Genomic DNA, 18,326 nt, shown 5'->3' with positions numbered 1-18,326 from the left:
CATTTCAGTGTGGCCCATGGCTCGTTCTCGGCCATCGATCTCTCTATTTGCAGCCCTGGACTTGTCCCATCCCTCCACTGGAGAGTGCATCCTGACCTGTGTGGTAGTGACCATTTCCCCGTCTATTTGTCACTGCCCCGGTGTCATTCTTCTGGGCGCTTGCCCCGCTGGGCTCTCCACAGGGCTGACTGGCCGGCTTTTACTTCCGCTGCAACCATTGAGTCTCCCCCACAGGGTGACATTGACGAGGTGGTCCGTGTCTTAACCACGTCCATCATTTCAGCGGCCGAGGCTTCCATCCCCCATTCTTCTGGCCTCCCTCGGAGGAAGGCTGTCCCCTGGTGGTCGCCGGAGATTGCTGAGGCTATTCGCGACCGTAGGCGGGCTCTCCAGCGTCATAGGCGGCACCCGTCTCTGGAGACCCTCATCGCCATTAATAGGCTCCGTGCCTTCGCCCGTCGTCTTATTGCACGGCGTAAGCAGGAGTGCTGGGAGAGGTACGTCTCATCCCTGGGCTCCCGTGTCTCCCTCTCGCTCGTGTGGTCCCGGATCCGGAGGATTTATGGCTCCCAGACCCCTCCGGGTGTCCCTGGGCTCTCCTTGGACGGCGCTGTCTGCACGGACGCTGCCGCCATTGCTGAACGGCTAGCCGCGCACTTTGCTCAGAGCTCTGCGACTGCATCATATCCCCCCGCCTTTCGCTCTCTAAAGGAGCGAGCCGAGCGGACGCCGTTCTCATTCCACACGCGTCATTATGAAACATACAATGCTCCTTTCAGCGAGAGGGAATTCCTCGCTGCCCTCGCCGATTGCCCTGATACAGCACCAGGCCCAGACTGCATCCACGCGCAGATGCTGAAGCATCTCTCCAGGGACTGCCAGAGACACATTCTCGCGCTATTTAATCGCATTTGGAGCGAAGGCGTGTTCCCGTCGCAATGGCGAGAGGGTGTTATTGTCCCCATCTTGAAGCCCGGTGCGGACCCACTGGCGGTGGACAGCTATCGTCCCATTACCCTCACCAACGTTTTGTGCAAATTGCTCGAACGTATGGTGGGGCGGCGTTTGTGTGAGGTTCTTGAGTCGCGCGGTCTCCTCACTCCATCCCAGGGTGGCTTCCGTCGGGGCCGGTCTGCAGTGGACAATTTGGTGCGGCTGGAATCTGCTGTCCGTACGGCCTTTGTCCGACGTCAGCATCTCGTTGCTGTATTTTTCGATCTGCGGAAGGCGTATGACACCACATGGAGGCATCACATCCTCGCCACCTTGCATGGGTGGGGTCTTCGTGGTCGGCTCCCGGCTTTTCTTCAAAGCTTTTTATTGCGCCGCTCTTTCCGGGTGCAAGTCGGTGCCACCTCTAGTTCCTCTTATATACAGGAAAATGGGGTCCCGCAGGGCTCGGTGTTGAGCGTCTCCTTATTTTTAGTGGCCATTAATGGTCTGGCTGCAGCAGTGGGGTCATCGGTGTCTCCTTCTTTGTATGCCGACGACTTCTGCATCTCATTTAGCTCCACGACTACGGGAGTCGCCGAACGCAGGCTGCAAGTCGCTGTTCGCAACGCAGCATCATGGGCTCTGACTCATGGTTTTCAGTTCTCTGCTGCCAAGACTCGAGTAATGCACTTCTGCAGGCGTCGGACGGTCCACCCTCATCCTGAACTTTACCTCGACGGCCACCTGCTTGCAGTGGTGGACTCTTGCCGCTTCTTGGGACTTGTGTTTGATGCCCGGCTCACATGGGTTCCTCATGTTACTCAGCTGAAACAAAAATGCTGGCGGCACCTCAACGCCCTCCGCTGCCTTAGCCACACGTCTTGGGGTGCAGATCGCTGCACGCTACTGCAATTGTACAGAGCCCTTGTGCAGTCCCGGCTTGATTATGGGAGCCTGGCATATGGGTCTGCGTCACCCTCAGTGTTGAAGTTGTTAGACCCCATACATCACTGTGGGGTTCGGCTTGCAACTGACGCTTTTCGCACCAGCCCCGTGGATAGTCTACTGGTGGAGGCCGGGGTTCCCCCGCTGCGGATTCGCCGCCATCGTCTGCTCGCCGACTATGCTGTCCACGTACTTTGCTCGCCAGGCCATCCCAATCGTCGCCTGCTTTTCCCTGCCATGGTCCACCACCTGCCCGAACGGCTTTCCGTAGCTGTCCGTGTCCAGTCCCTGCTGTCAGAACTGGGGTCATTCCCTCTTCTGCCTCCCTTCCGGGTCCGTACACCTACGCCTCCCTGGTGTTTGCCCCGGCCGTCCGTCCATCTGGATTTGGCACAGGGACCTAAGGACTCGGTTCCGCCTGTGGCCCTCCGTCGCCGTTTTCTTGCGCTCCTCGAATCATTTCCGGGCTGTGAGCCTGTCTACGCTGATGGTTCCCTGGTTGATGGTCGCACTGCCTACGCTTTTGCTCATGCTGCCCATGTTGAGCAATGCTCCTTGCCGGCTGGCTGCAGTATTTTTACTGCAGAGCTGGTGGCCATCTTGCGCGCTCTTGAGCATATGCGTTTCTGCTCAGGTAGGTCCATCGTCATCTGCAGTGACTCCCTGAGCAGCCTTCAGGCCATCGACCGCTGCTATCCCTCCTCTCCTCTGGTGTCCTCCATTCAGGAGTCTGTTTCCGCCATTGTCCGTTCTGGTCGTTCGGTGGTCCTGGTTTGGACGCCCGGTCATGTTGGCATCCCAGGGAACGAACATGTAGACAGGCTGGCCAAAGGGGCGATCGACGCCCCGGCTTTGGAGATCGGCCTTACGGCTCGCGACCAGCAGCTGGTGTTGCGCCGTAAGCTGATTGGGATGTGGGCTGCTGAGTGGCGTGGGATGACAGCCCCGAATAAACTGCGGGCTGTCAAGGGGACGACCGATGTGTGGCATTCCTCCCTGCGGGCTTCTTGCAGGGACTCGGTAGTCCTGTGTCGGCTGCGCATCGGCCATACATACCTGACGCACGGCCATCTCTTGCGTCAGGAGAATCCCCCCTGTGTCAGTGTGGGTCCCGGCTGACGGTCGGCCACATTTTGCTGGAGTGTCCTCGACTGCGCACACTCCGGCGATCTTTTAATCTCCCGGGCACTTTGGCTTTGGTTTTATCCGACGATGCCTCCATGGCTGACAATGTTTTACATTTTATCCGTAGTAGTCGTTTTTATGGTTCGATTTAAGGAGGTCCTGCGCCTTTCCCTTTCTGTGTCTTTTGTCCTTGTGTCTGTCGCTGTTCTGGTGTGCCGTCAGATGGTTGACTCTTTCCCTTTTTTTTCTCATGGTCAGTCAACCAGTCTCCGGCCATCCTCCTTTCTTCTGTTTCTTTCTGTCTGGTGTTCCTCTGTCCTGTTCTTGTCTGTAGTGTTTCTTGCTGCATTTGTGTTCTTTTAGCGCCTGGGGGGACGTCTCCTCCCCCTTTGGTTTTTATCCGCTCCGTAGATTTTCGGCTCGCCTGATTTTGGAATGGGGGACTGATGACCTTCGCTGTTTAGTCCCCTTTAAACATCCCAACAACCACCACCACCTGATGCACTCCTGAAGATACCCTTGTCTCTGATGAACACTCAACATCAAGGACAACATTACTTAAGAAGTCTTAAAGCCATTCACATATCTGGTAACCTATTCCATATATTCGTACCTTCATTAATGGTCTGCAGTAGGGAATCATGTCAAATGCTTTCCGGAAATGTAGAACTATGGAATCTGCATATTGACCTTCATCCATAGTTTGCAGTGTATGAGAAAAGAGCAAGCAGAGTTTCACACAAATGAAGCTTTCTAAACCCATGCTGATTCATGCACTTATGCTTCTCGGTCTCAAGAAACTCTTTTATATTTAATCTGAGAATATGTTAAAGGATTCTGCAGCAAACTAATATTAGAGATATTGGCCTGTAGTTTTGCAGATCTGTTCTTTTGTCCTTATGTAAAGGAGACACCTGTGCTTTTTTCCTTATATAAAGGAGACACCTGTGCTTTTTTCCAGTTGCTTGTGACTTTGCACTGGGTAAGAGATTCACGATAAATGCAAGCTAGGTAAGGGGCCATTGCTGCAGAGTAATCTGTGTGGAACTGAGTTGGAATTCCATCAGGACTTGGCAACTTCTTTGCTTTCAACTCTTTCAATTGTTTCTCTACATCTGGAATGCTTTTTACTGTTTCGTACATATGAGACTCTGTTTGATGGTAAGACAATGGTATGTTTGCACAATTCACCTGTGTGAAGATTTCTTAAATGCAAAATTTAAAACTTTGACATTTGTTTTGCTATCTTTAACTGCAACACCAGACTGGTCAACGAGTGACTGGATGGATGGATGCTTTACACCCACTTAGCTATTTAACATAGAACCAGAATTTTCTCAAGTTCTTTGCCAGATCTTTTGCTAAGGTATGCTAGTGGTAGGTGTTGTACACTTTGTTGATGACTGGCAGTAAACTGAGAAAATCCAGTCTACAAAGAATGCTACTTGCAAAACATTTGTTCACCCCATGTTAGAATATTGTTCACTTGTGTGCACTCCCATCATAGGTTCGAGTCCTCCCTCGGGCTTGGGTGTGTGTGTGTGTTGTTCTTAGCACAAGTTAGTTTAAGTAGTGTGTAAGTCTAGGGACAGATGACCTCAGCAGTTTGGTCCCTTAGGAATTCACACACATTTGAACATTTTTTATTTGTGTGGACTAACGGGGGATATTAGATGTATATAAAGATGAGCGATAAGAGTGATCATAAGTTTGTTTGACTCCTGGGAGAGCATCACAGAAATGCCGAAAAAACATTATTCGTCAGGTGCATCAAGATAGACACCAGGTATCCCACAAAAGATTAGTTACAAAGTTTCAAAAACCTGGGAGGAGGGAGGCAAATAATTCTGTGCTTCTTTTATAAACAGATTTGTCATTGTGACAGTTAAGATTTTAATAATTTATTAAGCTCTTCCTGCAGGCTTCATCTGGAGCCATTGCCAAGGAATCTGATGCCCTAAAGTCCAGTTCATCAAAGAATACTATGCCATCAGGCAGAAGAGGTGTAGAACGGAAAGGAAAGCAACAAAACCACAGGTATGAATGATATTTGAATGAGCCCATACTGGGTTTGGCGGCTTAAATCTGGAATATATGACAGTATAAGTAGATTTTGTGATGTTTGTCTCTTTTTGTGAGATCTTTTTACATGTTAAATTTCATCATTGATGGAGAAAATCTGTTGTTAATGATTGTGTATTCTTTTCCTGTCATCAGCTTTGCAGTTAAGGATCGCAATAAAGAAGAAAATCGTGACAACAGTGGGAAACGAGAGCTGGGAAATTCTCACTTGAGTTCTCTGTACTGTAGTAGTGTGAGAGACATAAAAGCAGAACAGCTGGATAAGATTCTTCGTGCTGCAGAAAGTACTATTCTGGTTTGTGCTGACTGTGGGCCAAAACCAAAGAGAACAAGACGCCATGAAATGGTTCGGGATTCTCAGCAAGCAGCACAAAAAGGAGTAATGGATGGTAAACGCCAGGAAAATTCTGGTATGCCATTGCCTCAGGACCACTGTTGTGATGAAGAGCCTGGTGAATTGTATTTGATTGTACCTGTACAGGAACGAATTGAAGAACTTTGCAAGATGTCAGTTGAGACACTGATAGAGGAAGGCGTTATTGCAGTTGTTGACCGGTCACATCAGCAGAAATCTTGCAAACATGCTGAGACCACCACAGCACCCCAAGTGCCACAGCTGAATACTACTGAATCGGGTGCACGTACACAAGGTAGTTCATGCACTCCATCACCTAAGATCACTAATGGTTCTGTTAGACTACATCGTACCACAGAACCTGCTAATGCACGTACACAAGGTAGTTCGTGCACTCCACCATCCAAAATCACTAGTGGATCCAGTAGACCACACCATAACACAGAACCAGCTAATGGACAACACAGAGAAAATGACCCCCGGGTGAAACAGACAAGAGCAACTGATGCACGTGTGCCACGTGGCAATGGCCCAGTTAGCTCCTCAAGTGTTGGGGGAAATCCACCAACTGAAGAAAAAAAGGAACCAGTGACAACAGATCCTTATGAAATGTAAGTAAATTCATTGTTCTCTTATGAGTTTTTGTGTAAATGTAGGATGTATGGACAGCATATCCAGTGTCAGAACGTCTGAAACTTGGTCCAACAAATCCATGCAGGCTTGAATTCATATTGAGATTTGTACATTCTTGTCCATTAAGCCATTCCCATAATTACAAGTGCTTATACAATACCATAAGAGTATAACTCATTCACTGTTGAATAAAGAATGGTAGGAGCCCTGTGCACCTTAATTGACACCTCTGTACCTTCTGACAATTCCTTTCATTGTGTGGTGGAGTAATTTCCTGCACTAGAAGGCAACTGTGTGCAGATGAAATTTGCATCTAGACTGTACATTATAATCGTTTTAAAAGGTTGTGAAATGAAACCTGGTATCAGATTGATGAATTCCTTTAAGTACTAAACTGCATCACAGTTAAGTCACAGATGACTCTTAAATGCTTACAGAACCAGCTGTAGACTGCAGTGCCCAGATCCAGCAGAAAAGTTCCAGTGACCAGTGCTCCCTGATTCTTCACATCCATGAGTCACTGAGGTAGATGCACCAATCTTATATAGCAACGTTTTGACCATTTCTCATCTTCATTCTTCTTCACATTGTCTTGGAATAAATGAAGTGAAAAATAGATTTACACTATTACATGTCATCTGCTTTAAACACTATCTAGTTGTTTAATCTGAACCTCTCTCAAGTGATTGGTTGGTTACCCTATATCCTTCCTATCTGCAATATTCTGGTGCCTTGATTAATGTGGACTAGTCTTAACCTTTTGCACAGCTCTCTAACAGCATTGGTTTTCATCTGCATGTGTTTCACTTGGTATACCGACTCTTTTTCACCCATTTTACTGAATACCCTGCATGTTAACATACTCATGAAAGAACAAATAAATAGCTTTCCACAAAGGACCTTATTAGTATGCTGTTACTCACTAGAAACATGAATGGTATCTTAGAAAGAGATGGAAATAGAAACCTTATATACAAGGGTGATTGTGATACAGTAGCTCGAGGGACACTTTTTATTTAGAAAATAAGATTACTGATGAGCTGAAAGTATTTGCATATTGTTGCAGGCAGTGTCACTTAAAACAAACCCTGTAGAATACTCGGGAATGTGGATTCAAGCAGCAAGTTGGGAATTTCACAAGAGGAAAATAATTGCTCTGAAGCAGAAACAAATTCATTACACAAATATTTTGATTCAAATGGCAGTCCATACTATAAAAACCTGTGTAGACAGTAAATGCAAAAGGTGGGAACATTATTGAGCAATGGGAGGTATATGTTACCTTACGGTGGACCAAACAGCATGCATGTAGAACATTATCATTTGCATTTTGTTTCACTAAAGGTGTATGTCCATTTCTTTTTTGGTACTAACAGTAAGCAGTGTGAAGAAGATATACCAAGTAGTTAAACTTGCAAAGCAAATAAGTTGAAAGAGAGACCTAACTGAACAAACCTGAAAATATACGTCTCTACTTGTGCAGTAACCAGGTGAAGTTCTATTTGGTGTGGTTCTTTGCGTGTTGAATGTACTTCCATGTGAAGTATAATCTCTGTAACTTTTGTAGTTTATTGCTGGTACAGTAGTGGTGGTTCCTCTGCTTTCTTGGCTGTTTCACACACCATCATATTTTTGCATCATCCTTTCATAAATGTCATTACTTGCATCATCAGATTACTCACAAATGATTGTACTGTCGAAATATTGTCAAAACATTCTACATTCAAATAATATCTAATTTTTATGGCGCCGCCAGCTGTCAGTAGTGTTTATTATGTACAGTGTGGAAGGCATTCCTTATATGTTTTGATGTTGGGCAGAGTAATTCAGTTCACTGAGGCATTATACCTTTGCTCATCTGCAGGATTAAATTCTTGTAACTGAGGTGATTCATCTGCCTAGTTCATTTTACAGTATTAAATGTATCGTATTGGCTTGTCTGAAATCTTATGTCACCAGGAGTTCAGAGGTATTCTAGTTTTTACGTAATATGTAGTGACGACAATCACTAATTTTATGTAACTGAGTTGGAATCATTTGAAATAGGCCACTTACCAATTTGTATACAGTCTAATTGGAGGGTCAGTCTTAATACACTGTAAAGATCTTATTGATGGTGTTAACTGTATTATCATTCATAATAGTATGGAAAGAACATTTAAAATGTTGAGAGAACAAAAAATGAAGATTATAAAACAATTTTGAGTGCTTGCAGACTTTGCAGACTTATATGTCAGATTTGGATACAGTTTCTACATAAATTTTGTTCAAATACTTTAAGGTCACTTTTGTAAACATTAACCTTGTCTTCAGAGATTATGAATCTTCTTCCACATACATGATTTTCCATTTCAGAAACAATCACATGGGGACAGGTCAGTACTCTAAGGATAGTTAATTCTGTAGTCTCTAGGAATGGAACAGTTGGTTTACTATATGTACAGATATATTTTAATGATGCTGGTTCATCCCCCACACTTCAGTACCATTCTTGACATTTGTCAAAAACTCTTGATAGGGATAACATTGTTTAGCAGTGAACAATTAAAGTACTTTGTTCCTCCAGGACTAGAGTTGCGACATGACGACTATCCAAGGAGAAAGTTAACACCATTTTTTAATGTATTACAACTGTGAAGAATTGACAGATATGAAATGTTTATTAGTCAGTCATGTAGAATTTTTGGTTTTGGCCAATGGAGCAATCTGTATTGTCAGTTCAAAGCCCTAAAGTGTTGCTCTGTTGTTCTCTGAAACCATTTTCTCCTCAGTGATAACAGATTCCTGTGGTACTTTGATAGATTACTCATTACTCTCCTTGCCTTCCAGTGAAGTGTTGCCTCTGTGTAATTACAGAAGCCACCAAAAGATTCGCATTACATACGACATTTCCTGAAGCCTGTTGGAAATTCTCAAGGCTTTTAGATTAATGTAATTCACTTAACAAAGCACAAACAAACCATTGTGTGAAAGTGCTTCTACCATTGCTATGTATCTAGGACAGGCTGTTCCAGCTCGTCGGCTCTGTTGTGAGCCGCAGAGCGCTCCCTGCTCCAGGGAGCCGTGTCGCTCACTGTGACCATTCAAGTGGGCCGGCACCCCGCCACGTGGCACGGCTGGCTGCGGCAGGCGGCAAGGCAAGCGTTTTGATGTGCCAGCTGCATCTTACAAGATCGACAACCTCATGCTCTTAGCTGCTAAGCTGTGGTGACATGCTACACCAGGAAATACGATGTTTAGGAAATAAATAAGAAACAACTGTTTTACAAGAAATTGAATACTAAATTTATTGTGCCTCTGTAGCTTGACATTTTGTTTTCATTACAAGATCAGAAATATCAGGCGTCAAAGTGTTCACAGCGTTAATGCGGAGGATGGCCTTCATTGTTGCATCCTGAAGAAATGATTGTTCCTTACTTTTTACTCTTTTCATTGCTGAGAAAAGCGCTCACAACAATACATAGATCCAAACATGCACATGATCTGAACGGTATTGTTGTGAAGCTCGGGAAATGTTTTTTGCTGTGATGAATGATACCATCATGACAAATTCAACATGTTGTAGTACCTCTCTTTCAACAAAGTTGAATTTTGGAAATCAATAATCTCCGATTGAAGTGACGATGACAAGTCATCGGGGGAAACTGAAAATAGAGTGCTGAACACCTTAAGTTCCATTTCCAAACTAATGACGTCTCGGAATCGTGTTTCAAACGACGTGATGAGCTGCTTTAATTTTGCTTGGTAATTGCCGAAAGTAGTTCCTTCAGGTAGTTTTAAAGAAGCAAGACAATTGAAGAACGTTAAATGTCCATTACTCATCTGCCTCTCAAATAAACGTAACTTTCCCATGAACGCTTTGATCTAGTCGTGCATGTCAACGATTAGCTGCCCTTTGCCCTACAATGACAGATTTAAATTATTCAGATGCATAGTTACGTCAGATAGGAACGCCAGGTCTGATATCCATTTTATATCTTTCAGACAACGCATTTCTTCCCCTTTCATTTTGAGAAAAAGGGATATTTCCTCACGAATGGCAAAGAAAACATCAAGAACTATTCCCCAACTCAGCCAACGAACTGTACTGTGGTAAGGTATATCCCCATATTTCGCTTCCATTCAGGAATCCTTTGAATTGGCGATGATTCATAACGTGACGCCGCACAAAATTCACACACTTCACGACATCCTTCATTACGCCACCTAGCTCTACTGTTTCAGCACACAGTGCCTCTTGGTAAATAAAACAATGAAGAGTCAAAATGTCTTTCCTGAATTCGTCCCTGAGTTTATTTTTCAAACAAGAAGCAAAACCTTGGTGACACCCGATCATTTGTGGTGCACCGTCTGTCGCTACAAAATGGAGCTTATCCCACGGCAAATTCATACTGTCCACTGATTCACAAACAGCTTCAAAAATGTCACGTCCTGTTGCAGTGTAATTGAGTGGTACCACATCCAAGAGTTCTTCAGTTACTTGCGGCTCCATGTTGACACCACGCACAAATACTGCAAGCTGAGCACAGTCCGATATGTCGGGTGCTTTTGTCAAGCGCTAGAGAAAATGCAACAAAGCTCTCTGCTGTTTTCCTGAGCTGTGTCTCTAAATCAGCTGCCATGTCCAGGATTCAACGAGACATTGTTTGCTTCGACAGGCAAACCCCTTCAGTTGCATGCACTTCCCTTGGAAGCAAACATTCTGCAACTGCTACCATGCACAATTTTATGAGTGGTCCCACCGTAAAACGGCTTGCCACTCATCGCAATGATGTGAGCGACCCTATAGCTTGCTCGAATTGCAGATTCAGTAGAGTTTTCTCCGCTCTCATTCACCTGAAAATTATAAATGCATTACAGAACACGAACTATGTTGCATGTTTTGATACACTCCATATTAAGAAACCGTTTTTAAACTTACATCTCCTGGTATGTCGTTCTTAAGCCTGGCTACCAGTTCTCTGTGTGCAACGCCTTCTACCTGATCGTAGTGCGCTGCGTGAAGATGTGTATAATGTTGTTGTATATTGTACCTCTTCTCATAATTAAATACTTTGACATACAAGACACTGCGCACAACCATCCCTCTCAATAAATAGAAAGGTATCCTCCAATAGAGGTACAGGGCTCCCGCAGCTAGTCATAGTTGTCATTGAACACGGATTGTTGCGGCTGCATGCGGCCAGGCGGCAGTGAGTTCGCTTTCCCCCTCCACGTAGGCTCCAAGCTGCTGCAGTGAGCGCTCCAGAGTGCTTCGGCTCCCTAGAGCTTGGTTGGAACAGCCTGATCTAGGATCTTAAAATTTTCATCATGACACCTGTATTTAAAAACATGTTACTATGGTATGTTAAGAATTAATGAAAGCAATGTGGCTCTGTACTCACATGTTTGTAGTTGCTTTCACCATAATTCCATAGCATTTAAAGGTACTGTGCATGGCTTACTGATGCACATCTGTGAGTTATAACCATTTATCTTTTGAAATGTAACTGATACTTGAAATTTGCCTGTGAATTTTATCTTGGTTGATACAAGATTCTGTTAGAATGATAAGTTTTAATCTAAGATGACACTATATTACAAAAGGACAAGAAAATTTGGCCACAGCAATTTCATTATTTCATTGCTTTGGAGGTAAACTGATTTTTCAGTTGTGTATACAACATGAAATTCATTCATGCTGTGTTCTCTTACAACTTTACGTTTTAGAGGTCAGAGAACAGTGGTAGCAGACTTCGTGTAACCTGGTTACATAAGTATCCATGTACACGTTCCTTAAAGCGTGTGCTAAAGTGACTGGAAAAAATTGCATGTGGTTAGAAGCACCACAAAGTGCACTTTAGGAGGCACTACTGCATTTGCAGAGAGCAAGCCGTCATGGTGTCGAGTGCAAAAAGGAAATTGGTAATTCTTGGTTTCTGTGTGGCCACTGTGTGATATTCCTTGAGGTGAATAACACAAAAAGAAGAAAACAGTCACGGATGAAAAAATGGATAAGCAGATGGAAGAAGAGGGGAAGCTAGACAGTTTTTCAAAAATAACTTCTTTTAGAATAGGAATACTCATTTTGAAAAATATTTAATGGTGGGGAACGATAATTATTGATCTTACTGCACATGATACAGTGGAAATTAATGAAGCAGGGAATGTGATGAGAAAAACAATTACTACTCTTGGGAAGTTATCGGCTACTTTAAGGTTCCATGGCACTGGTCACTCGAAGTCTGTGAAAAAATTGTACTTCCGGTATGCAAACATCCTCACTGCCAGCACCACTTCTGTGTGAGGTCTCAGTGGATGTCTTTCTCTATTGTACTATGAACACAAGAGTTTTTTTTTCCTTCCACTATTGCCTGTCTGTGGCCTACACTGCTTAACATACAGCATAATTTTGTTTACTGCTATAACATGTTTGTTGCTGTTATGATAATCATTACTTCTGATGTTGAAAAGCCACAGCTTCAATTACTATTGTTCAATTAAAACACTTGTGTGACCTTCTCAAAATCACATTGTCAGTGAATTGTGGGAGCTGTGAAGAGCTCAGCTGCAGATGTCTTTGCCACTTGGAAGTGCCCCTGTGAGTGAACACCTCAGTGGTTATTGGCAATGTATGTGCTTTCTTGCATGAATATAGACTTGGCTTCTGTTCCAGGCAGCAGCAAGGTGGGGGTAGTGATTTTAGGAAGTCTGTGCAACTCCACGGACCTTTCTTTTAAAGGATTGTGTAGATAGGCATTACGAGAACTCAGTGAAAAGAGATTCTGTACTATGTTAAGAAAAAATATTGTAGGAGATTTGTTTTCTACTGGAACTAATAGTTTATTTAATAAGTTCATTATATAAGCCTTGCAAATGTGATGTGCCATGCTGCTTCTTGCAGGCATTTCTGTGATATTTATTCTAAGTATTTGATGCCTAATTTTTTATTTCAAATTAGTTGGCCTTGTTTCATATTCATGTCAAGTGATTACTCACTTTTAATAACCTGTGGCAATTCTTGAAATTTTCTCTTTTCTAGATTCAAAAATCAGTAGTAGCTGAAACTCTTGATTTCTTAAGACATTAGATCCTTTGCATCCATTGCTGCAAAAGCAACTATGAGGGGACTTCAAATAGTTAGTTATGCATATTGTCTCATGCTAAGACCACTGCACGTCAAGACTGGCACATTGACAGAAGAGAGTACATGTTCTGAGTTTCCTGCAGAGAGAGTTCTGCTGCGGTGGGGGTAACAGGTGCATCACAGTGTGCGAATGACATAAGGTGGCATCTGGAAAAGTGCTCCAAGTTGAAGTAAATGGAAAAATACAGTTCTTGTGGGCAGAACATCTAAATTGCACACAGATTCACTGTTAAATTCTGAAGGTATATGATCCAAACGCAATGTCGCATCCAGCTGTAGTGAAATGGTGTCAACAATTTGACTAAGGCTGCATAGACACTATTGATGCTGATTGCGACAGGAGGCCATTGACATCAACCACAGATGAAAATATCCAGGCAGGCAAGGAACTGATTTGGAACGATCACAGATTTTCTGACGATGAGGGCTCTTTCACAGTGGATTTTAAATGGTTCCGTGAGCAAGGAGCAGACCTAAATTATTGAAGAATTGAACAATTAGTAGAACATTTTGAACATTATTTACAGAGACTTGGTGACTGTATTGTAAAATATTGCCATGTATCTGTGTCACTTCAATGTAGTACGGCATTTAGTACAAATTACTTGGCCTGCCACAATAATGTGTAACTTACCTATTGAATTCCCCTTGTATAATTTGCTGACATTACAGTCGGCTCATACTACTACATGTTTTATACTGTGAAGAAGTGGTGCTGTATGTCATATAACAGGAGCACAACAGTAACTATTACTTTAGTCCTTCACTGTTGACATCTCTCTCTTGTGGTTCTTCAGCTTTCTTTTAAGTTGTGACTACCTCACCAAAGTGTGATTTATCTACATTTCTCAGGTTTCTTTCACATGTAACTGTCACCATTTCTTTTAACTGTATCATGGTGAATTAACCAGTAATTAATGTTTGACTACAGTTACAGACACTTCATCAACAGTATGCTGTGGCTTCAAACATATAATCGATAGCTACATAATCCAGTGTGCATAATGGTGTTGGTATGTATGTATGTATGTATGATGATGACATAGAAGACACTCAAACAACTCTTGCATTCTCCAGTATGCATTTATGATGAGCAGGGCTTATCACAGTGGTAATAAGTGTGGTTTTTGTATTAATTGTTTAATGTACCAATCTATAACACCAAATTTTTATTTTTTCTGTTATAACAGTATCCTAATCCATAATGAGCCAAAACCCTCAAAGTGACCCACAATTTCTTAAACGAAACTAAGGCACTTTCATTGTAAATATCCAATGTCAAAATACTCCCAGGTGGTTAGAATTTTATACACACTCAAAATTTTTGTAAAACATTGGCATGCTTCCAGGGAAACACAAAAGTAAGCTGTGGAGTGACACATGATGTAAAGCCATATAACTGGAACAAAAACTTGGCAAAAGTGAAATTCTGACAGCAGCACACAATAGCTGCATGTGTTCACAGAAATACAGAAACAAAAGATTATCGCAACAGAAAAATAACATACAGTCAATATGGACCGACACAAATTGAAAAAAAATTCAAGAAAAAATTAGACGATACTTCTGCAGAATATTTAAAGAAGAAATGGCAAATTATGAGGCATGTAATCTCGTGTTTTAAACACATGAATGGCATTCTGGAAATACATAATAAAGAAAACTATTAATCTTCCAAAGACCGAAATACTTTTGCAAAACCTGAACCAAACCAGAATCTCCTCCAAATTGCAAGAATTTGAGTGAGTGATCCATCACTTCAAAAATAACAGTACTCTAGGGAAATGTGGCATTACCACTGAAATGTGGCAAATGTTTAGAAAACATTGCTTGGAAAGTTCATGCAATTCTTACAGATGTCTGGCTCAGTTTAAAAATCCTTTCTATTGGCAGTGTGTCCTGGCCCACCGCTTTACACAAGAAAGGGGACAAAACAAACTTGAGTGGGATTTCCAAGCCTTAATCAAGATACAAACAGATCATGTAGTTTTGGAATACTGAACAGTTTTCAAGAAAAGCAGATCCTGTGAATTTTCAATCTCGGAAGCATGTTACAAATCCACAAACGCAGACAAACAGTGATCACCTCTAAAGACTTCAAAAGAGCGTATGATTTGTTAGGCAGCCATCAGTATTCACCACTGTAGAAGAATTTAAAGTTGATAGTAAAATGGTAGAAAGGATCAAACAAATGTTAAATAACTCTGTGTCAAAAGTTATTCTAGGTGAAATTTCTGAAACTGTTGATGTTAAAGGAGTCGTCTCACAGGGATCTGGACTATCCTCAGTTGTTCATTCTTGTATTGAAGAAAAGTAATGAGAGCCTGTGCGTGGGGGGGATCATAAAAAGAAAAACTGTTGGCAGACTGCATGAAAATAAATTTCATTTGCTACCTGTGGCCTTCTCGGATGACCTAGCAGTTGTCTTCAACAATAGGAAAAACTTTTGGAAATTTCAGCCAAAAGTGGAGTCTAAATCTCACGCATAAAAACTCAGTATGTGGGAGGAATTGTTGATACGGTGAGGGGCAACTTGTAGCTACTCACTTCAGCAAGACAATGCATGTTCGTACATTCAGTCCACAGCTCTTGGTCTAGTGGCTAGTGTTGCTGCCTCTGGATCACGGGATCTCAGGTTCAATTCCCGGCCAGATTGAGGATTTTCTCTGCCCGGGGACTGGGTGTTTGTGTTGTCTTCACCATTTCATCATCGTCATCGTTCATTATAGTGGCTAGATTGGATTGCGTAAAAATTGGATTGTGTAAAAATTGGGACTTTGTACAGTTGCTGATGACCGTGCAGTTGAGCGCCCCCCAAATCAATCATCATCATCATCATACATTTAGTCATGTAGGGCAAATCTACCAACATTCAAGATTAAATTGTGAAGCAAAGAAAGAGAGAAGCTATAAGGGCAAATCTGCCAACATTCAAGATTAAATTGTGAAGCAAAGAAAGAGAGAAACTATAAATAATAATAATAAAAAAAAGCAAAACAAATCCATCAGAATCACTTCGAACAGATATGACAAAAAAAATTAATGTCATGGAACATAAAACTAAGCCACTACAACACAGTAATTAGGCATTGGAAACCTTGATACTTTGGGGTACAATTTAAAATATAGAAAAGCTAGAAATAAAAATTGTAAGAAAACTTTTGGCTGTGTCTAGGTGGAATTTTGATTGAAAGGAGATCTCTTGAATTCCATCAATATTTCTAGAAAATCTCTGATACTCCCAGAAAGACAAAGAACAATGGACTACTTGAAACTGGCAGATATCTTCAGGAAATGGACACTGCTATCATGCTAAAGGAAAGATCTGCCTTTAACACTTGTTGAGACTTACCAGCTTGCAGATAATCCAAGAACAGAGTCAGTAGAACCTGGACAGATGAAGAGAAGATAAATTTCAACAAGATGATGATATTTTGGAAAAGAGGAACTCGAAAGTTAAATAACTTCAACCACATTCCTTAGTTGTGCCTAATATTCTAAGAAAGTGACATTGGGAACTAACACACGTTACCTTGCTTAGAATATTTGGCAGAAGGGTTTTAGGTTCATTAAACACCATTCTACAAGTGCCATTTGTCAAGTCATCCATGGTTATGACAGTGATGGATATAATGGTTTGTTATTTCTAGCATATCATATTATGTTGTGGTGTTTTTATATGTCAAAGAATACATGATACTTTGTTCATAGGAGTGTGTAGTTTCGGAATCATTAAACTGCTGTTCAAAGCAGAAATATGGCATGGGCTTTCCACATTTACTATCATTCTTTAAGCATAAAAACACAAAAGATGTGTGTAATTATTTTTTTACCTGATAATTTCTTTCTTATTCTCTGCCATGACAAAAAACTTTGTTCTTTCAAAGGTAACAAATCAAGAAAATTCCGTGTTCTGCAAGCTTTAAAGACTTCTACAAACATAAAAAGCAATTTTCTCTCTCCTTAATTCTCATATATTTCTTATTGTACTGAACTATTAATGGGCACTCTGTTTCAGGTTAATGCAAGCACTTGAGCGCCGAGCTGTAGCCTTGCGCAAAGGTCGTTACAGGAGGCGTGCGGCTGATACACGCGCACAACACAGTGGTGCCCAAAATGTCTGTAACACAGAGAACCACAAGGACACACTGCCGGTGAAGCCTGCATCGCAGTGAGACTTACCATTTGTTGATGTCAGTTACAATAGGTACCATTTCATATTACATAATTGGCTATTTAGAGTGATAACTGCATTACAGGTGTGGCTATACATATTTTCTTTTTTGTCCAAGTTTTGGTTGTATGTTTCTTGGCTAATTGGGCAGCGTTATGTCTGGTACCCTTGTTCTGCTGTTTCAGTCCTGAAATATACTGCTTCAATAACCTTTCCTCATTATACCCATTTTGCTGTGTTCGATAATGAATTTTTCTTTTGCATAGCATACATGATCTTGTTTCTTCTGTTCTGTGTGCTTAGCTTTCCAGTTTAATTTGTAATTTTATTTCTTCATTGGCTGTAGATACCCTTATGTAGGAATTGCCAACTTCAAATATCCTGTAACTCTTCAGGCTTTCCCGGCGATCTAATGACATCTTGGGTTGTCGGGTGTTCTGCCGGATATCAGCGTCGTACTTGCATGATATTTCGGTCAAGTAGCTTGTGACCTTCATCAGGTGCGACCTGAGACTGCTCCTCGAGTGGACCTGGTCCAGTATTTATGCCTATGGCCTTCCCCCTCCACCAACGGCTGCAGGGCAGGGTTGGTGGAGGGGGAAGGCCATAGGCATAAATACTGGACCAGGTCCACTCGAGGAGCAGTCTCAGGTCACACCTGATGAAGGTCATGAGCTACGTGACCGAAATATCGTGCAAGTACGACGCTGATATCTGGCAGAACACCCGACAACCCAAGATGTCTTCAAATATCGTGTTTTAAATCTTTGTAACAGTGTATATAGTGTCCATCACAGAAGTTCTCTTTCTTTCTTTCTTTCTTTTTTATTGCTCTCTGTGCTGCCACTCGGATTGTGTCCTCTTTAAAATAGCATATAATTGACACAAGATGAAAGGTCAAAATATACAAAAGTTGAAAAGTCAGAAAAAATGAAGTAGCATGTTTTGCTAAA

At 42.3% G+C, this 18,326-nt stretch overlaps 1 protein-coding gene across 3 annotated transcripts in view; it reads left to right on the top strand.

Moving 5' to 3' along the window:
• Positions 1-17,902, top strand: part of LOC124556449 — a 219,397-nt gene extending 201,495 nt beyond the window's left edge. For 2 of the 3 annotated variants that reach the window (XM_047130399.1, XM_047130398.1), the window contains 3 exons: positions 4,925-5,040; positions 5,221-6,051; positions 17,218-17,902. In XM_047130399.1, coding sequence (XP_046986355.1) covers positions 4,925-5,040; positions 5,221-6,051; positions 17,218-17,374 — 1,104 coding nt within the window. In that variant the 3' untranslated portion in view covers positions 17,375-17,902. Of the gene's footprint in view, positions 1-4,924; positions 5,041-5,220; positions 6,052-6,510; positions 6,599-17,217 lie in introns of all 3 variants that reach the window. The other variant, XM_047130400.1, reaches the window with a different exon arrangement.
• Positions 17,903-18,326: the final 424 nt, after the last annotated feature.

Source organism: Schistocerca americana, chromosome X, assembly GCF_021461395.2.
Source record: "Schistocerca americana isolate TAMUIC-IGC-003095 chromosome X, iqSchAmer2.1, whole genome shotgun sequence".
Taxonomy (NCBI): domain Eukaryota; kingdom Metazoa; phylum Arthropoda; class Insecta; order Orthoptera; family Acrididae; genus Schistocerca; species Schistocerca americana.
Note: the sequence above shows the minus strand (reverse complement) of the source record. Positions and strands in the feature narration are given on the sequence as shown.